The following is a 20067-nucleotide window of genomic DNA, read 5'->3' as shown; positions in this document are numbered from 1 at the left end:
TGGGAAAGGAAGGAGCTGATGGGATGTTCTGGCCCCGAGGTTTTTGGTTTTTTTTTTGAGGTGTAATAACTGAAATAGGTTAATTGCCAGCAGAGGTGTAACAGGAAAGGAAACATTCCTCGTGACACTTTGTGTTCTGGCATGAGGTGGCACAGGGAGGCCCCGTTCTGTGAGGGCTGGGACAGAAAAAAGGGATAATAAACCCCAATAAACTGGCTCTGTGCAGCACCTGAGGCTTGCAGATCCTTGGGGTGTTTGGGGTCCCTTTGTTGGCCTGTGTGGGAAAGAAGAGCCTGAATAAGTGCAAACCCCCACCCCAGAAGTGGGTTAGTGCAAAATCACCTGAACTGGGCATTTTACCCATAAAAAGCTCTAAAGAGAACAGAAAAAGGGCACAATTCTCTAGCAGGAGATGGGAAGAGAAAAAAACTGGGTATTGCTTGGCAGAGCTGCCAGGTGCAGTGTGGGTGCTGTCCTTGGTCTCAGTGTTTTCCTTTAACGACAGGCATCGACTCTTCCGTGAGCATTGTGTGTGTGTACAAGGGAACTACATCAAGGATTTAAACATCCTGGGCAGAGACCTCTCCAAAACCATCATCATCGACAATTCACCGCAAGCCTTTGCTTACCAGGTGAGGGGCTGGGGCAGGAGACACCTCAGGGGGGCAGAACTTCCTTGGGGGGGACAGGGAAATGTAAGTTCGGGGCTTTGTGTTGAAGCCTGCAAACCAAACTGTGGGGAAAAACACTCAGGAATCTCTAACTTGGAAACATTTTCCCCCCAAATGCTATTTCACAAGTCTTATTTGTAGATAAATTAAATATAAATTGTGTGTTGATGTTTTTTTTGGTTTTTTTTTCGTATTTTAACTTCAGCTTTCCAATGGAATTCCTATAGAAAGCTGGTTCATGGATAAAAATGATAATGAACTCCTAAAGTTGATTCCATTTCTGGAGAAACTAGTAGAGCTGGTAAGTGTTTGCTTTTCCCAGAACTGCCAGTGAGTTCCTTTGATATTTTCACCTGTTGTTAAGGGTTTCTGAGTCACTGAGCTTGAGGCTGGTGAAGGTCCAGGGACGTGTTCACACAGCACAAGGGGGCTTGTCTCTGCTGAGCACGCAGGGCTGTGGGATTGTGACATCAGTCGTAAGGAAACTGGGACCCTCTGAGCATTTTTGATGCCACGGTGCCCGTGGCTGGCTGGGCTGCGTGTCTCTGTTCCTGACAGGCCAATAAATCCCTCCTGGGCTGTTGTGGATGCTAGGCAGTTATTTCTGTGGGTCTCTGCAATGGCATAATCCGTGGTTCCTGTTTGTTCTCTTCAGAGAGGGGTGGTAGGCAAGGAGCCCTGCTGCAGAGGGCTCCTGGCTGTGTTTATTCTCCTAAACCTGCCCTTTCCCCCGCAGAACGAAGACGTCCGACCTCACATCAGAGACAGATTTCGCTTGCATGATTTGCTACCCCCCGATTAAAGCCTTTGCTCTCGCTGCCGAGGGGAGGAAATGCAGGACCCTGTTGGACTAATACAAAACATTGCCATTACTGTTGAAATTTTGCATTTTTGTACCCCGTCTTGCTTTTCTTATCTTTGGTGCCCAACAGTGATCAAGGGTTACAGAAAGAGACTTTCTACACCTGAGGTTGCCGCCATCAGTACAATCCAGTACCCGCAGTAGGGAGGCTAGAACAGAAAAGTCTTTAGAACTAGTGCAACTCCAAGGAAATTTTTTATGTACAGGACATCTGCAGTTTATAAAGAAAATTCTGTTTCTGCCACCAGCAGTTTGACCTGTAGAAACACAGGATTTTATGATACAACAGAGATTGAAAACGGACTTGGATTTTCTCTCTGTTCGGTGCTCTAAGTGGGTTTGTAGCCACTTTTCTGTTACTTTTAAGATTCTCATTTCAACAGGAATGGCCAGTAAAAGTTGTTTTATTTTTCCTGTTAAGGTTTATAACCTTTTTACATTTTTGACCTGTATTAGATTAGAATTTCATTATGCATTCCTTTTAGTTGAGGCGCTTCATAGTTTTTCTGGAAATAGCCAAATTTTGTTAGTTTTTTATTAAACAGTTGGCTGGCCGTTTCCCTGCTTTGTCTGCCTGCATCCTGTATATTTGTTTAAAAATATTCTCTAGTTTTAGCCCACGTAAGTTTCATTTAGGAAGGGGAAAAAAAAAAAAAAAAAAAAAACCAACAAAAAAACCCCCTGCATTTATATTTTCTTTCTGTAATATTCTACTGTAGTCGAAACCTTTTCAAAAAAAAAAAAAAAAAAAAAAAAAAAAAAATCAAGAGACTGGCTAGATAAGACGAAGACAAGAATTACTAATATTGGGAATATCCTAAAGCATTGCGACGGCACGTCCTGCGGACAGAGCACAGCTGGCAGTGGCACCACGATGGACAAGGAATACCTCACCCTCCGCTGTGCCCGGCCCGGGGCAGGGGCAGGGGCAGGGGCAGGGGCAGGGGCAGGACGGGCGTGCTCACCTGGCAGGTGTGGCCAGGCTGCTCCTGCTGGCCCCGGGCAGGGCTCCTGTGACACTCCCGGCTCCTCTCCGGGGCAGGGCTGCCCTGCATCCCGCTGCTTTCCGAGGGAGCAGCCCGGCCCTGGCTCCTAATGCAGCGCCCCGGAGGGGATGTTTTTCTAGCGGTGGGAGCCGCCTTTCCCGGAGGCTTTTTTGTGGAAGGTAGAACTTGTACGAGTTAGGAAGCTTTGCCTCTCGACTGCATTACCACGCCACAGGCTCGGACTGGTTTTGTGTAAAAGATGTCACAGAACGGCACTTTTTCTAAAGAGAAGTTTGCTATTTTGTATGCTTGATAAGAAAGTACAGTATTGGAAATTAAAGGTGGACAGCTGATAATTGAGAAGTATGTCAATTAATTTTTTATGTATATTACCTGTTTACTTGTACAATTTTATTGTACAAATTACATGCAGCTTCATTTTCAAATGAGTCCTTAAAATAAGGAAAATCTTTTTAGCAAAACATTTAATTTTTGTATTTTTGATTTTAAAAGGCATGAGTTATGTCAACTTTTTCCAGTGTATTAATGAAGATTTTAACTTTTCATCAGGTTGAGTGTTTTCTTACTATATTATCTGTTGTGTATGTAGCTAGCACATGGTGTCACTGAACTGTTAAAACTTAGCATGTAGAGCAAGCCTGTTTTGTGGAAAATCCTTATTCATTAAAAAACAAAATCATCATGGCAGATTTTCTGCAAAAAAAAGTGAAAACATTTGCAATTCAGAATACTGATTTTTTTTGTATTTAAAGAAAGGTATTTTGCTTGCAGGAAAGAAATACTACAGATTCATTTTAATGAGAATCTTTTAAATGTATTTATCTTTAGGGCATCTGGGCATCTTTACGCTGTTTGTCTTATGTCTTTATTGAAATAAAATGTACAGAACGTTACCTTTACATCTGCTTGGTGCAGCCGTGTCCCCTGGTGGAGAGATGGATGGATGGACTCCGGAGGGGGCAGCTTGTGTGCAGCTGCCCCTCGGTTTGCAGCCATTCCTCACTCGTTCCTCGCCGTGTAAATCTGAATCTGAGGGGTTTCAGCTCCCTGCTGAAGCTTTGCCTAACGGGGGATTCCTCCCGATTTCCTCCACCCCACAGAACTGCTGTGAAATTCACGGACCTGCCAGGAGGAGCCCAGCTTTAGCTCGTGGCCTTGTCCAGCTGTGCTGGGATGTTCACCTGTTCCAGTGACATCCTTACCCCCAGGTCCTCTGCGGCTCCAGCCATTCCAAAAGTGCTTCCAGAGCTGAGGAAACCAAAGGCATGTTGCACTTTCCAGCTGCGTGTGCGCTGTGCCCGTCAGATCCGCGAGGGAAACCCGAATGTAAACCAGGGGATGCAGTTCTGCATGGGTGCACAACGGGACTGACAGAGCTTCTTAGTAAACACATTAAATATTCATATTTTCCTCTGCTGCAAGCCTGGTGTTTATCACTGAACTCTGCAGAGTGCTCCTGCCTCCTGCAAACCTCTCTGGTGTGGAGCAGGGTTTGCATCCGCAGGTTTTATTTCTGCCGTGTTCATCTCGAGGGGGAGCTCCCTGTTCCTGTGCCGAGCTCTGGGTCGGGTTGTGCCCCCAAAGCCGCCCCCGTGCCCGGGGCAGGCTCAGCCAGGTGTGAGTGTGGCCCGTGCCCCCCGAGCAGGGCACCGTGCAGCTGGATCACCGATTCCTTACGGAGCGTGGCTTTCTCCTTATGGAAAGCACCACGTCCTGTTTCCAAGGTTCTGAATGATTTCCTCTGTGGTCTGTGCTGGGCTGTGGTCACCTGCTTTCCGTGTCCCCGTGGATTCTGTTCCAGGCTGGAGCCCCTTGGTTCTGGCAGCTCCCTCGCACCTCGCAGCCCTTTGGTGGCAGTACCTGTTCAGGCCTTTGTTTTCCCGGGAATGGCCCTCGCCTCGGTGCTCCTGCTTCCCCCGCCTTGGATCCACCCCACCTGACGATTTCCATTGCTTTTGAATGTGGCAGGAAGCCCGAACGTGCCCGGACTGGATTGGGAATCTCCCAAACCACGCGTGCTGCCAGCGGAAGGCGCCAGTGAAGGGACGGAGGGGTTCGGGAAGAGCCCTGAAATGTGGAACCGACCCTGGGCGGGGACAAAAGCCCTGCACGGCATCGTCCCCTGCCCTGCCCTGGCCAACATCGCAGCTCCAGGGCCGGCCTGGAAAGCCCCGGGGCAGGAGGGACCCGGGAGCGGAGGAGGAGGAGGAGGAGGAGGAGGAGGAGGAGGAGGAGGAGGAGGAGGAGTTTTTGTTCTTGCAAAAATGTCATTGTACTGATGGGGCCGAACCTTGTTAAATGTGATGGGAAGAGAAGTCCTGTGCTGTGGATTTCTGTTTCTTCTGCAATCATTTCTAGTCTACAGAAGCACAAAGATTTCATTAAATACTTATGCTCTGGATCCTGTTTTTATGATTTTTAGCTGGTATCATCCTTCACTGAGCCTCAGCTTTCTGTAAGTCAAGACATTGCTCCTGTCAGTTTTCAGCCTTGAAGTGGAAGAAGTCGTGTCTGCGTTTTACTATTGAGGAAAAATTTAAATGTTCTGTGTAATTCCTTAGAATTCCAAATCACGTATCCCAGTATTAACGTATTCCAAATTGCTGCACAATTCCTGGTGATTTTGTGATTGTCTGCACAGCACCCTGAGGCTGTGACTTGGTGAGGATATAACTTGTGACATTGTTTGATCCATAGGTATAGCTCTGTTATTATTTATATTGTCTGGACAATGGAGAAGAACAGGAAAAGGATGAGAATTTTGGAAGTCTCTATTTTTTCTTCGTGTTTTCCCTTGTGCGTGTGATTTATACAGGCGTATACAGAGATCATTGATTTGGTTTACGAAAGACACGTTCTAAATTTATTATCTTCAGACAAAGTCTATCCTCCTTTTCCACTTCCCGGGATTCTCGCAGAAGCCGGGAGTGAAAAGCGAACAATTCCCGCGTTCCTCTGTTCCGTGCCGTAGGACACGGGGGGAAGGAGAGCCGGGGATAACCCGGGCGTGGCGTGGCCGAGCCGTGCCCGGCGCTGCCGGGATCGTGCCCGGAGCACGGCCGGGCCCGGGGCGGCCGCGGTCCCTCCGCTCCGCTCCGCTCCGCTCCGCTCGGCTCCCGGGCGCGGCCGGGGCGGCTCCCGCGGCTGCGGCCCCGCGATAGCGCCGGGCGGGCGCTGCCCCGGGACAGACCCGGACTGCGGGCGGGGGAGCGGGGTGCCGGGCCCAGGGCTGGTCCCGATCCCGGTCCGGGTCCCGATCCTGGTCCCGTTCCCGTTCCGGATCCCCTTCCCGGTCCCATTCCCGATCCCAATCCCGATTCCGTTCCCGGTCCCGGTCCCAATCCCGATGCCGCCCCGGTCCTGTTCCCGATCCCGATCCCGGTCCGGGTCCCGATCCCGGGCCCAGGGCTGGTCCCGATCCCGATCCCGTTCCGGTCCCGATCTTAATCCCGTTCCCGATCCCGGTCCCGATCCCGTTCCTGTTCCCAATCCCGTTCCCGATCCCAATCGCGGTCCCGGTCCCGTTCCCGGTTCTGTTCCCGGTCCTGTTCCCGTTCCGGATCCTATTCCCGATCCCGTTCCCGATCCCGTTCCCGTTCCCGTTCCCGATCCCGGTCCGGCCCCGCCCCCGGCCCCGCCCCCTCTCATTTCGTTCCCGCCCCGTTCGCGCGCGCCGCTCAGGCCCCGCCTCCCGGGGGCGGGGCCGGGGCGGGGCCGGGTCAGTCCGCCGCCGTCCCGGCGTGCCCCGCGCGGCGCTGCCCGGCGGCCGCGGTCGGGGCAAGATGGCGGCGGAGGCGGCGGACTCGTGGGGTGGGTGCGGCGGGGCCGCGGGGCCCGGGGCCGGCGGGGGCCCCCCCGCGCCGCTCCGCGCCCCTCACCCGCGCTCCTCTCCCCACAGACGCCGACAGCTTCGAGGTGGTGGAGCCGGTGGCGAAGCGGCTGGTGCCGGGGGTGGCCGGGGACCGCTGGGCCGGCGAGGATGAGGAGGACGACGTGAAGGTGCGGCCGGGCGGGCCCCGCCGCGCGGCGGCTCCGGGGCCCGGGCTGGGAGCGGCGGGGGCGGGCGGGCCGCTGCCATATGGCGCCCGAGCGCGGGCCCCGGCGGGGCGGGGGCGAGGGGCCACGGCGGGCCGGGCGGCTTTGCGCGGCTCCGGGCCGGGCTCGGGGCTCGGCAGGCGGCGGGGCCGGGCCGGACACCCGGGGGCTCCCACTCCCGGCGGCTCCGGCTCCCGGGGCTCCGGCTCCCGGGGCTCCGGCTCCGGCGGCTCCGGCTCCCGGCGGCTCCGGCTCCCGGCGGCTCCGGCTCCGGCGGCTCCGGCTCCGGGGGCTCCGCCCGCGCGGCAGCGGCTCCGGGCTCGGTCACGGTGCCAGGAGGAGCCGGCCCTGGCCGCTGCCGCTGCCCCGGGACGTGCGGGCCGGGAAGGGTCGGGCAGACGCTCCCGGAGCGGCACCTCCTGCTCTCTGCGGGATCCACCGGCTGCTCCCCGGCTGCTTCCCAGGCTCCGGGCCGCTGTCCCCCCGCTGTCCCCCCGCTGTCCCCCCGCTGTCGGGCCGTGTGCGGTGCGCTGGTGAGGCGGGACGGGGTGAAGGACGGCGGTGCCGTGTTGGAGCTGACCAGGAGGGTCTGTGCCCTTCCAGCAGGACTTTTCCGCCTGATCTTCCTGCTTCTCCACTCGGCACGAGGCGGGATCGTGCCGGGGTGTCTGCACGGCAGCGGGACAAAACGTGTGGATGGTCACTGCTGGTGCTTCTGAAGGCAGAGCTCCCTCACAGGCTGTTTGCTCCTGCTCGGCTCCCCCCGGCAGGCTGGTGGTGCCACAGAAACCTCCAGATTCATGTGGATAGTGCCACGGCGTGCCAGGGAGTGCACAAGGAGCACACCAGATGGGTTTCAGGTTGGACAGGCTTTGGAGCAGCCTGCTCTAGTGGAAGGTGTCCCTGCCCAGGGCAGAGGGTGGAGCTGGGTGGTCTCTGAGGTCCCTTCAGACCCGAACCCACCCGGAATTCTGTCAGTGGAATAAGGCAGCTACAAAAGATCTTTCTGTTTCCTCCAGCCCTGGGACATTGTAACACTGTGGGAGGACTCGGGGTTGGTTTTGAGGACACTGTTACCAGAATCTCTGAAAAGCACCAAGAGTTTTTCTTGGGGCTCAGGTGGAGTTCTTCCCATAGACAGTACAGGAAAAGTAGTTCATCTTTTAAAAACACAGAATCACAGAAATTTGGTAACTTTCCTTCTTAAACCCAGTAGTAGCCCCAGCCCAGTGTCCCAGGTGCCACATTAGAGCAGCAGGACAAGGACAGGTGTGTGCACAGCAGCTCCAGGCCCTGGGAAAGAGTGTGGACAGCGTGGAAGTGCCACAGGTGTGTGTGCTCGAGCCCTCTGTGACCGACAGGTGTGTGCAGACACCTGTGGCTCAGCCTGTGACATTTGCTTTTCCTCCTTCCTTGGAAAGTGAGCAGCATTCCTGCTGCATGGAATGTGTCCAGAACGGGACCAGAGTGGTTCTCTTGCAGACACCTGAGGGGTCTCTGTCTGTTTAATAAAGGAACAAGTATTCCCCACATGGAATCCCAGAATGGTTTGGGTTGGAAGGGACCTTAAATCCCATCCCAGGTGGCAGGGACACCTTCCCCTGCTCCAGGCCCTGTCCAGCCCAGCCTTGGACACTGCCAGGGATCCAGGGGCAGCCACAGCTGCCCTGGGAGTTCCATCCCTCCCAGGGAACAATCCCTTCCCAAAACCCCATCCATCCCTGCCCCCTGGCACTGGGAAGACATTTTACATCTTACATGTGGCAAGGATGCAGCTGCTTAACTGTTTCCAAGGGATTATGGCTTTAGTGCCAGAGCTGCATCTAGGGAGGATCCAGCAAAGAAAGGTGGTTTATTTTGGATTATTTCCCTTTGATTTGCTCTTCCTGCCAGACTCCCAGGGGCCCCTGCTCGGGCTCTGGATCCCTCCATCAGGGGGATGACGTGGTCTGAAGTGGCAGCACAAACTTTCCTGGCCGTGGCTTTCCTAAGGCACCTCACACTGTGCAGTGTGCTTTGTATCTGCAGATCTGTGTTTTGGAAGGGCTTTTGGTAATGAACTTGCAGTAACTGTTAATTTGGGAAACGTCAGCTTCCCGGGTTTAAAATTAGCACCTTTGGTAACAAAACTCCTCTCAGTGTTCCCCAGCACACGTTCCCCACAAGTCAGGCCTGCTGCCAGGGCATTTTCATCTCTTGACTCAGGGCTGGCACAGCCAGGGCAGGGCAGTGCCTGCTCCATCCCAGAGCTGGGCTGGAGCTGGGAGCCAGTGCCCAGTCCCAGCTGCTGGGAGGATGTTCCTGGCGTGCTGAAGGACACAGAAACACTGTTGAAATACTGGGCAGTGAATATGTTCTCTGGGAATTACTGTATCACTGCAAGGACACAGCACTGAGGCAGCTGGCTCTTCCTCCAAGAGAGCTCCCTGGGTTTATAAACCAGGCCTGGCTGGCAGGACTTGGAATTCCCTGGGTTTATAAACCAGGCCTGGCTGGCAGGACTTGGATTTCCCTGGGTTTATAAACCAAGGCTAGCAGGACTTGGAATTCCCTGGGTTTATAAACCAGGCCTGGCTGGCAGGACTTGGATTTCCCTGGGTTTATAAACCAAGGCTGGCAGGATGGGTTTGGGGCACATCTCATGGCGTGGAGTCCTTGCCCACGTGCCCTCTGTGAAGTCTCCCAGATATCCCAGTGCCATGGGTGGATCCCTCCTGGCCGGGCTGCCCTTCCTCTGCAGTTTGCATCTGACTCCCAGCCTGGCCAGGCTGGGGCTGAGGCAGCTCCTCAGTGCAGAGTGGAGCTGTTTAAGCAGTGGGTGTAACAAACTTAATTAGATGTGAGCTAAAATAATGCTGCTCCAAATTCAAGTCAGCTCCGTGGAATGTGGAAGGGAAGCCGAGTCCCCTGCAGGTGCCAATTATCCGGGCTGAGCTGCTGGAGGGACTCGGTGTCTCCCTGCTTGGATCAGCACATCCTGGTGCAGCGTGGGGCCCTGCACCACTGCCTCTGCTGTAGCCTCCCAGAAAATCCCTGCAGCCACGGGGGAAGCTTTTCCCAGCCAGGAGAGGGGCCCTGGTGCTGTGGGACAGAAGAGCCTGTGCTGGCCTGACGTGGTTTCAGCTGGGCTGGGGGTTTCCAGTGGGCTGTGTGCACCCATCCCTCAGTGATGTTCAGCGTCTCAAAACACCAGAAATGAGAATAAAGTCCTGTTTGTGTCAGTGGTGTTTGACTGTTTGTGATCTGGCTGTTGTGGTTACTGACACAAGCTGGCTGTTTGACTAAAACCTGCCTTTTCCATGGTAAGAACTGGCCCCAGCCAGCATGGACAGCTCCAAAAACCCCTGAGGTACAGCTCCCATGGCTCCCTCGCTGGGATACCAGCTCTGTGGGTCTGTGGGCTTTGGAAGAGGTTACAGCTATCTGTAAAAGAATCTTCGCTGTTTTTCAGGATAACTGGGATGATGAGGAGGAAGAGGAGGAGGTGAAGGAGACAGAGGTAAAACAAGGTGAGGCTTTGAGATAACCCCTGGCTCTGTATCAGCATGGGAACAGGCACTGCTTGTGTCTGGGCTGTGTGAGGATCAAACCTGAGCGGGGCTGGGTTTAACAGGAGTGTCTCTAACTCTGTGCTCAGTCCCAGGAGCTGAGCTCGGTGGCTTCCAGTGCTTGTGTGGGGGAAAAAACATCATCAAGACTTCTGAGAGCTGTGTTTGTTGTTCCACCCTTTACAGAACCGAAAGTTTCAGAAAAAAAGAAAATAGCAGAAAAAATCAAAGAAAAAGAAAAGCTACAGAAGAAAAAGCAAGAGGAGCTTAAAAAAAGGGTAACTCCTGATTTCTTCTGGGTCACGTAAAATTCAGAGGGTGGGTTTGATTTGGTTTTTTGGAGGTTGAGCAAGATCTGAAAAGGTCTTGATTCATCTGATAAACCAAACTTAGGTGTTGTACATGATCCCGTGTGGGGCAGGGAGCTTTAATTCCTGTGTAGTGTAACCAGTGGCTGGATCAGTGTTATCCCAGTTCCTTTGTGTGCAGCACGTGATGGAACAGGCAGGAGTGGGAGGTTGGTGTTTCTTCCCATTGCTTGGGAAATGAACAATCTATTGAGACTGCAGGGAATGGGTTCCAGGTTTTCCACGTGCCTGAGTGGAGGCAGCAGTGGGTGAAGCAGGGTGATGTCTTTAACGTGCCACCTTCTCCCTGTGTGTTCCCCCTGCAGTTAGAGGCACCCGAGGAACAGAAGGAGCTCACACCAGAAGAACAGTTGGCAGACAAACTACGGCTAAAGAAGTTACAAGAGGAGTCAGACCTGGAGCTGGCAAAGGAAACCTTCGGTGAGTTAAAGCAGCAGGAAATAAATAAACCCCTGGGACCCTGCAAAGCATGAGCAGGGTTTGGCTGTCAGCACACTGAGTTGTGGCACTGAGAACAAAGAAGGAGCAAAGATGCTGATGCACAGCAGCATTCCTCAAACATGGAAGAGTTTCTTTAATTATAGTGGATGATTCAGCTCATTGCTCAGGGGAGGTTGTCACAGAGCTTGGGGGGTGTGCACAGCTGCAAAGAACCAGCTGAGTTCTGCACTCAGGAGGTCGAGGCAGGAATTGTTTATTTGAGGAAAAAGGGGCTTCCTGGTGCAGGTTGCCCAGAGAACAGGAATAGCTGGGTCAGATTACTGAGCTTGACTCAGCTTCAAAACTTGTTGGACAGACACTTTGGACAAGGGCGTGGAGTGACAGAACAAGAGGGAATGGCTTCCCACTGCCAGAGGGCAGGGATGGATGGGATATTGGGAAGGAATTGTTCTTGTGAGAGTGGGGAGGCCCTGGCACAGGGTGCCCAGAGCAGCTGTGACTGCCTCTGCATCCCTGCAAGTGCCCAAGGTCAGGTTGGATGGACTTGGAGCAACCTGGGATAGTGGAAGGTGTCCCTGCCCTGCCAGGGTGGCACTGGACGGGCTTTAACCCTTCCAACCCAGACCATTCTGGGATTCTATGAAATTCCTGAGTTTTGCAGCAAACTTCCTTCCTTCCTGTGAGGCCAGGGATGGGCCCTGGCTGTGGGGGCAGCGGAGCTCAGGGAGCCGGGTCCCCTTTTAGGGCTCACAGCTCACGTTCTCTCTAACACCCTGCCTGTCCCTGCAGGTGTAAATAGCACTTGTGGAATAGATGCCATGAATCCCTCTTCAAAAGATGACTTCACGGAATTTGGGAAGCTGCTCAAGGAGAAGATCACACAGTACGAGAAGTCGTTACATTACGCCGGCTTTTTGGAAGCGCTGCTCCGGGACGTCTGTATTTCCTGTAAGTGCAGGCAGCCCCAGCTCTGCTGCCAGAGCTGTGCTGCAGCTGAGGTGGAAAACGTGCTGTGATAGTGCTCACAGGGGATTGCTCTGTTAGTTTGTACTAAATGAGGCACTGACCTGATTCCATTCCACAAACTCTGCTAAGGATCCTCTCCCCGTGCAAAAGCTGCTCTTTCTGCACGCTGGTTAGAGACAGTTCTGCAAAAAGTGTGAATTTTTATGCTGATCTAAAACCTGCATGTTTTTCTTGAAGCCATTTCTGAAATAATAAGAGTAGATTCTCTGAGGCAGGTAATTTGAGTACCTCATTTGGAGGGAAACTACTACAAAATCGAGTTCACGTAATTGTGGAACTGCAGATTAACTGTTCTGGAATTCAGCATGTAACCATACAGAGATGAAGTAATTTAAACTCCTTTTCCCAATGCCCTGGTGGCTGGAGCAGTGGCTGGGATGGTTCCCTGTCCTGTACCCAGCTGTCCTTCAGTGAGGGGTAACTTGATCCCAGGAGGAGCTGGGTGCATCCATCATCCCAGCTGGCAGCTTCCATCTCAGGGATTGCAGAGCTCCTAACAGGAGGGACTCCCAGCCCCTTGCACCATTTATTGATAAACAGAATCATTTATTGGTAATCCCGTGCTCCTTTTGATACATTTGACTGTATTTTACTATCTCCATATTTTACTGTTCAAATGTCTCAGTAAGGCTCTTGTGTTCACTAACTTTATTTGCAAGTTTTACCTTCTACAAGGCTCAGGCTTCCGAGGAACCAGCTGGAATTCTTGTTGGGATTGTAAGGACCAGAACCACCCACTCTGTGTTCTGCTGATTTAAATCAAGTAATTGCCCATAGTTACACTAATGCTTATTTCTAGTTTTAGAGACTGGGGATGTTACTTAACTGCCTTATAAGAACAACATTGATCAGGAATCTTTTTTTTTTTTCCTTTTTCTTCCCTGATGCAGTGGAGGTGGATGATTTGAAAAAGATCACAAACACTCTGACAGTATTATGCAGTGAAAAACAAAAACAAGAGAAGGTAAGATGGGGGCTGTTCCTCAGGGATCACGGCCCCTGCTTGAGGCTCCCCTGCATTTATTAGTTACTTGTTGAGAGTCCAGGGGAAATAGGATGAAAGGCAAAGGGGGGGCAGGGCTGTGTGCAGGGAGCTGGGGACACCTGGAACTGTCACAGCTTTCCTCGGAAAACGTGCGGGGTGGAAACCTTTGGCAGGGCCACGTTCAGTGCAGGGCCTGCGACTGCTCAGTGCCACTGGGCTGAGCCTGGCTGGGCTAACGACAGCTCTGGGCCTGCCCAGTAACCACCCTTGTCCTCTTGGCACAGAATAAAGCCAAAAAGAAGAAAAAAGGAGTTGTGCCTGGCGGGGGGCTGAAGGCGACGATGAAAGACGACCTGGCCGACTACGGCGGCTACGACGGCGAGTACGTACAAGACTTCGAAGACTTCATGTGACATTTATCTCCCTTCTGTTGTCTTTCTGTTGCCCGTAATCCCTTAAACATGTAGCACAACCTTTCTTCCTCTAAATTCTGCCAAATGCTACAATCAGAATTTGCAGTATCTGTGTGCTGGGGGCTGGAGGCGCCGGGTCCGGGCGGAAGCTCCGGCCGGGGGTAGAACGGAAAAGGTCTGTAAATTGCAGTTAAAAACCCAAAATTCTGATAATGGGCACTGCTGCTATTCATAGCAACAGCCACTAAATCGAGAAGGAATTGGAACAAGGTGAAGGATTATAACCAGCACAGCTCCATGACATGGCCTTAACTGTCCCTGCTCCAGGGCCAGGGCTGAGCAAGAGCAGTTTGCAGCAAGGGCAGGGTGTGCACGTAGAGTTCCAGTCGCTTTGTCTTGAGTTAGAGCTTGAGGATTTCAGTATTCTGGGAAGGGAACTGCTAACTTCAGTGTGGAATACTGCACCTGGGAGCCTGTCCCCTGGGACAGCCACTGCTCCAGAGCCTGACACCTGGACAGCACCTGCTGGGGCAGAGCAAGGCAAAACCCACTTGTGTCTCAAGGATGAAGTTAATTTAGTTCCATTCATTTAAATTTCTACTAATGCAGCTGTCTGGGTTGGGTGTTCTTTAACAGTTAATTAAGGGGTTAAGTGTAAAAGAAAAAACCAAGCCACATGACTTCTTTGGGGCTCTCCTGGGTTGTGGTGGGTCTCTCACGACTCGGCCGTTTTCTTTCATTAAAAACCAAACTTGCTTAGCAAACTGCAGCAGTTCCTACAGTTGGGCAAATTGTTATGTTAACAATTACAACATCTGCAATGTTTTATAAAGCAACTAATTTAATAAAAATCACTATTGAGGACTTCACCAGGCTGGCCTTGGAGCAGAGTTCTTTTTGGGCCCTGACAGGAAAAATACCTGAAGAGGGAGAGATGCAAAGCTGAGCTGTGCTGGGAGTGTGCCCATGGCCTGGGCCTGGAAAGGAATTTGTATTTAATAACTGTAAAAATACATTTGCACTGGGTTATTTCTTTTACTCCAAGACAGCAGAATTAGGAATGGGCTGTTTAAGGCTGTACAAGATTTTAGAAATCAGATTGGACTCAAAGAAGACATTATTCTATTGCAGTGATTCTGCTTATTCCACCCCCTTTGCCTGCACATTCTGCACACCTGTTTCTGCCTCTTTGGATACAATTCCTGGGCTGCTCCCTCCCCATGTCCCTAAGTTAAAGGGCTGCTGGATCTCTGCTTCACCCCCCACCTGGGCCAGTCAGTGTTTGCTGGTGACTCGAGTAATTTATAAACAGTAAGCTTTATTATACAAAACACAATTTTAGGTTAACGCAGTCAGCATTTAACTACTTACAACCTTGTGCAGTTTTCTGGAGTAGTTTTTACAGAGCAGCAGAGCCCTGGGAGCAGGCCATAGAGAAAATCTGTGTAAATCAGCACTGACCCTGCAAGTCTGTGCTCGGGGCTGGAATTCAGCTGGAATTCAGCTGGATAAGAGGTCGTTGAGGCAGCAGCCAGTCTGAGGGTCCTTCAGCAGGGAGTTCACCACGTCATAGAACTTGTGGTCGTAGGCCAGCCTGTAGTAGGTGTAGATGTCCTCGCAGTGGGTGAGGAACCGCTTCAGGTTCCTCAGGGCAGCATCAGCAGGGGGGTGCTGTTTGACCCTGCAACAATGGCACGTGGGACTGAGACACAGAAGCTTCCCAGGCCCCTGAGACTCTTGCTCTGGGCCTGCAAGAATGACATTTCAACAAGAGGTCATACTCAGCAGCCACACGTGAATCTCCTGGTTGTTTTATTTGCTCTGATTCATTCTAAGGATTTGCTCTGCCCAGCCCTGAGCTCCCTCCTTGTCCAGCTCAAGGACAAGGCTGGATCAGAGCGACTTCCATGCTGTGCCAAGAACCAAGGCTACCAACAAATCCTTCCCTGGCAGGGTGGGTAGGCCCTGGCACAGGTGCCCAGAGCAGCTGGGGCTGCCCCTGGATCCCTGGCAGTGCCCAAGGCCAGGCTGGATGGGACCTGGAGCAGCCTGGGGCAGTGGGAGGTGTCCTTGCCATGGTAGGGGTGGGATGGGATGAGCTTTAAGGTCCCTTCCCACCCAAACCCTTCTGGAATTCTATCTCAAGTCCCCTTCACAGGCTGAACAGTTTAACCCTTTCCTGCTGCCGCTCTCAGGGGCCCTGTGCAGGTAAAGCTGCAGAACCTCACTCACTTCTTGGCCACCTCCTCGAACAGGCTGGGCTGCAGCGGCCGCTGCTGCCTGAACTCCTCCAGGTACACAAAGTCCCCCCTGGTGATCACCTGCTGGAACAGAACCTCAGCCCAGTCCGGCAGGAACTCGTAGGCCTCGGCCACGATGGCTGCCTGCAGGGAGAGCAGGGACAGGGAGGGGGATGGCACAGAACATTCCCCACTGAGAACTCATGGCACAGAACATTCCCCACTGAGAACTCATGGCACAGAGCATTCCACACTGAGAACTCATGGCACAGAACATTCCCCACTGAGAACTCATGGCACAGAACATTCCACACTGAGAACTCATGGCACAGAACATTCCACACTGAGAACTCATGGCACAGAACATTCCCCACTGAGAACTCATGGCACAGAACATTCCACACTGAGAACTCATGGCACAGAACATTCCACACTGAGAACTCGGTACTGGGGATCTTCTGTTCCACCCACCCCTTGCTGCTGTTCTTGAGAGCAGCTGTGAAATACAGGGTAACAAAGCACTGTGAACAACCTTCCTCAGCCCCTAAACAGGGACACCTTCCACCATCCCAGCTGCCCCAAGCCCTGTCCAACCTGGCCTTGGGCACTGCCAGGGATCCAGGGGCAGCCACAGCTGCTCTGGGCACCTCTGCTAGGGTTCCACCATCCTCCTAGAACAATTCCTTCCCAATACCCCATCCATCCCTGCCCTCTGGCAGTGGGAAGCCATTCCCTGTGTCCTGTCCCTCCATGCCATGTATCCCACAGGATCTGCGGCCAGGAGAAGGAGCTGAGTGCTCGGGCACTGCAGTGCCCAAGTTGTTCCCAACAAAAGGACCCCGAGGGAGCCCAGCTCACCTGGTAGAACCTGGGCAAGGCCAGGATGGCCCCTGGCAGGTCCTGCCTGCCCAGGTTGATGATCCTGGTGCTCTGCCCCAAGCCCAGGAAGTGCAGCTGGAGCGTGATGAGCCGCGTCAGGCGGCGGCAGCGCAGCGCCTGCCGCACACACGAGTCCTGGAACAGAGCAGCTGAGAGCTTCCAGGGAAACCTGGGAACATCCCTGAGAGAGCTCAGAGCCCTGCAGTGCCTGACAGCAGTGACAGAGCAGCTGAGAGCTTCCAGGGAAACCTGGGAACATCCCTGAGGGAGCTCAGAGCCCTGCAGTGCCTGACAGCAGTGACAGAGCACTGCAGCTTCACATTCACTGTATTCCATCGGTGTTAAACAAAGCTTCATTCCCACAAATACTTGCACCATAATTACACTTGGGTTTAAATACTGTAATTGTTCTATCCTTGCTCATTAAGCTCATGGTCCCTGCTCTGACAGTGGGGAAGCCACCTGTAACCCCAGGTTTGTTAAAGCCTGAGCAGGGGCCAGCATGGCACACTCAGACACAGCCATGCTGCTGGTGCTACTGGGCTGCAGAGACACAGATCCCTCCTGCACCGGGCCCTGCACAGCCTGCCCAGGGCAGCTCGGTGTGTTCTCCCAGCCCAGCCCACTCCTCACATGCTCCACAGATCATTCCATTCCATCTCACTTTACCTTGGAGTAACTTTCTGCTGCATCAATGAAGAGAGTCACAGCTTTCAGCAGAAGCTTCTTTAAATTTGGAACATCCTGAAGAGACTCCTCTGAAACAGGAAAGAAGAAGGAATAACCAATTATTTATAAAGGTGACAAAGTAAGTTACAAAACTCCCTCCTACTGCCAAAATCTGTATCTGGTGTCTCATAAAGCACCAACAAACTAAACCGAAATTTATGTATTAAAAAAGCAGGAAGGAACACACTGCCTGTTCAGTTCATGGACCAAAGCTTTCCTGGAGCCTGGTCGAGTGATTGGAGGCCAGAAAGAATTCCAGCCACACGTTTGTGGCAGCTGCCAGCACTGCCCACTGCCAGATCCACTCAGAAATCCCTTGGCACAGCTCCTGGTGTCGCTGCCTGCCCACGCTGCGGTCACCCCGCGGGTGCCACACGCACAGACACAAACCCAGCACTCACAGAGCCCCTGCAAAGCCATCCTGGGGGCTGAGGGAAGCCTGGCTGTGCCTCTACCTGCCCCACGGGAACGTCACAGCAGGAAAGAGCCCTGAATGTCAGAGCCCTCTGAGAACAGCCGGGGAGCTGCTCGGGGCAGGAGCCTCCCCCGGGCAGCGGCAGCTCCGGGGCGTTCCAGGCCACCGGGGACCCCCCTCCCCTCCCTCCCGCAGCCCCGCTCACCCCAGGGCCGGCTCTCGATGAGCTTGAGCTGGGTGGAGGCGGCAGCCTCGTGGTTCTGGCCGATCTCCCTGCACATGCTGAAGCACAGCGCGATCATGTTGTGCTTCTCGCTGTCGCCGGGCCGGCAGCGCTTGGTGTAGTCCAGCAGCGCCGCCTTCAGCGTCCCGCTCTGGGCACAGAGGGCACCTGAGCACGGCCCCGGGCCAGCCCTGCACCCACGAGCCACCCTGTCCCCAAAAGTGACCACTGCACCCTAAAGCCCGACAGCAGCCCCGCACCCGCGGGATGAAAATCCAGCAGCTGTGCCCTTCTTTACGTACACATGTCAACATTTCCCTGTGGCTTACTTAAAACAAAGCTGTGACTACCTGTGATTTTTGAAACCCCCATGAAACTTTAACTGCAAAAAAAAGCAAAGCAGGACGTGAAAACCCTGACAATGCCAAGTTTAAGTTTCAAGGCTGCTCTCATTGCAGCCCTCATTTTTTCTCTAATTAGGAAAAAATGGTTCAACTAAAGTAAGACTAAATAAACCCGAGCATTAATTTATTTTTATGAAAGCTGCGATTCAGGAAGCAGATTTTACTCAGGAAGTAAAATGCCCAGACAATTTCACCCAGTGTAAACTGGGTGTAAATTCCTGATCCAGCCACAGCTCCCTGCACGTTTGTCCCTCACGTACCGGGTCCAGCTTCTTCCTCATGAGCACCTCGAAGTAGTGTTTCTGGTGCAGCAGCTCGAAGATGTAGGTCATCTCATTGTACCTGCCAATGCCCGTCAGCAGGCGCACCTGGGGACACCAGGGCACCTCAGGAGCTCCAGGGCAGTGCCACAACGCCCTGCCAGGGCAGCCCTGCCAGGGCAGCCCGTGCACAGCGGCCCTGTGGGCTGCACGTGCTGCCCTGGAGCCACGGGGGGACTCCTAAAGCAACCCGAACTGCAGCGAGGTGAGAGGGCATCCTTTGAGCACATCAAAACGGGCAGGGAAGCTTTTAGCACTGACACCGTTCCACTGGGCACCTCCCAGGCTCCAGGAGAGCCTCCAAGGCAGCAATGAAAGATGCCCAGTGCTGCAGAGCAGCATTTCCCCAGCAGCTGAATCACCACAGGGCACGCACAGCCAGCTCTGGAACAGCCCTAGAACAGGCACAGCCAGCCCTGGCACAGGCACAGCCAGCCTTGGAACAGCCCTGGCCAGCCCTGGCACAGGCACAGCCAGCCCTGGAACAGCCCTGGCACAGGCACAGGCAGCCTTAGAACAGGCACAGCCAGGACAGGCACAGCCAGCCCTGAAACAGCCCTGGCAGAGGCAGAGCCAGCCCTGGAACAGCCCTAGAACAGGCACAGCCAGCCCTGGCACAGCCCTGGCACAGGCAGAGCCAGCCCTGGCACAGCCCTGGCCAGGCACAGCCAGCCCTGGCACAGGCACAGACAGGACAGGCACAGCCAGCTCTGGAACAGGCACAGCCAGCCCTGGAACAGGCACAGCCAGCCCTGGCACAGCCCTGGCACAGGCACAGCCAGCCCTGGGCAGCCCTGGCACAGCCCCAGCCAGCCCTGGCACAGCCCCTGCCCCAGTCCCAGCCAGCCCTGGCACAGCCCTTGCCCCAGTCCCAGCCAGCCCTGGCACAGCCCTGGCACAGCCCCAGCCAGCCCTGGCACAGCCCCTGCCCCAGCCCCTGCCCGCCCTGGCACAGCCCCTGCCCAGGCACACTCACCACCAGCCCGTACTCCTCCCTGGGAGCCAGGTGCTCCTCGGTGAGCAGCCGAGCTGCCTGCAGCACTCGCGTGATCCCCTCCATGTGGCACGTCAGGCTGAAGCAGCTGTGGGCCAGGATCAGCAGCTCTGTAACTGAGGAGCAGAAGCACTCTGGTACTTCAGTTAAAGGGCTGAGGAAGTGAATTATTGCCTCTCTCTATAGAAAACACAAAACACACCCGAGCACAGAACCTCCAGGCTCCTCCAGCAAAGGCTGACAAATGTGTAACACATCATCACTGCACTGCCTGCCAGCCCTGCCCTTGGGAAAGGAAGGGCACGAGCTCTGCATTTGGCTTTGAAACATTCCGTTTCTAACTGTGATGAGTAAGAACAAAGTCACAGTGTCCCCTCTGTAACAAACCACCTCGACAGCTCAGGGCACTCCCTGCCTGCATTTCCCACCTCTTGCTTAGCACAAAAATCCGAATTTAGTTTGGAAAATAAACCTTTAAGCAACACCCTTATCTACTGTGCACATCCT

General features: G+C 53.7%; 3 protein-coding genes across 6 annotated transcripts in view; 2 read left to right on the top strand and 1 right to left on the bottom strand.

Annotated features, from left to right (window-relative positions):
* The window catches only part of CTDSPL2 (CTD small phosphatase like 2), a 33394-nt gene extending 28709 nt beyond the window's left edge, over positions 1–4685 (top strand). The window contains exons 11-13 of one of the 3 annotated variants that reach the window (XM_053988558.1): positions 506–632; positions 877–972; positions 3641–4685. In XM_053988558.1, coding sequence (XP_053844533.1) covers positions 506–632; positions 877–972; positions 3641–3733 — 316 coding nt within the window. In that variant the 3' untranslated portion in view covers positions 3734–4685. Of the gene's footprint in view, positions 1–505; positions 633–876; positions 973–1407; positions 3440–3640 lie in introns of those variants that run through there. The other 2 variants (XM_053988557.1, XM_053988560.1) reach the window with 2 other exon arrangements.
* Positions 4686–6274: 1589 nt separating this feature from the next.
* Positions 6275–14225, top strand: EIF3J (eukaryotic translation initiation factor 3 subunit J). The gene is made up of 8 exons (XM_053988058.1): positions 6275–6350; positions 6439–6539; positions 10027–10084; positions 10310–10401; positions 10797–10911; positions 11722–11880; positions 12849–12922; positions 13228–14225. Exons 1-8 carry the CDS (start codon positions 6323–6325, stop codon positions 13354–13356), a joined length of 756 nt encoding a protein of 251 aa, XP_053844033.1. The 5' UTR covers positions 6275–6322; the 3' UTR covers positions 13357–14225.
* Positions 14226–14654: 429 nt separating this feature from the next.
* The window catches only part of SPG11 (SPG11 vesicle trafficking associated, spatacsin), a 31517-nt gene continuing 26104 nt past the window's right edge, over positions 14655–20067 (bottom strand). Inside the window, exons 34-40 of one of the 2 annotated variants that reach the window (XM_053988050.1) lie at positions 19543–19676; positions 18507–18614; positions 17825–17993; positions 17145–17233; positions 16455–16610; positions 15589–15740; positions 14655–15037 (exon numbers count right to left, since the gene is read on the bottom strand). In XM_053988050.1, coding sequence (XP_053844025.1) covers positions 14857–15037; positions 15589–15740; positions 16455–16610; positions 17145–17233; positions 17825–17993; positions 18507–18614; positions 19543–19676 — 989 coding nt within the window. In that variant the 3' untranslated portion in view covers positions 14655–14856. Of the gene's footprint in view, positions 15038–15588; positions 15741–16454; positions 16611–17144; positions 17234–17824; positions 17994–18506; positions 18615–19542; positions 19677–20067 lie in introns of those variants that run through there. The other variant, XM_053988052.1, reaches the window with a different exon arrangement.

Source organism: Vidua macroura, chromosome 12, assembly GCF_024509145.1.
Source record: "Vidua macroura isolate BioBank_ID:100142 chromosome 12, ASM2450914v1, whole genome shotgun sequence".
NCBI classification, from domain to species: Eukaryota; Metazoa; Chordata; class Aves; order Passeriformes; family Viduidae; genus Vidua; species Vidua macroura.
Note: the sequence above shows the minus strand (reverse complement) of the source record. Positions and strands in the feature narration are given on the sequence as shown.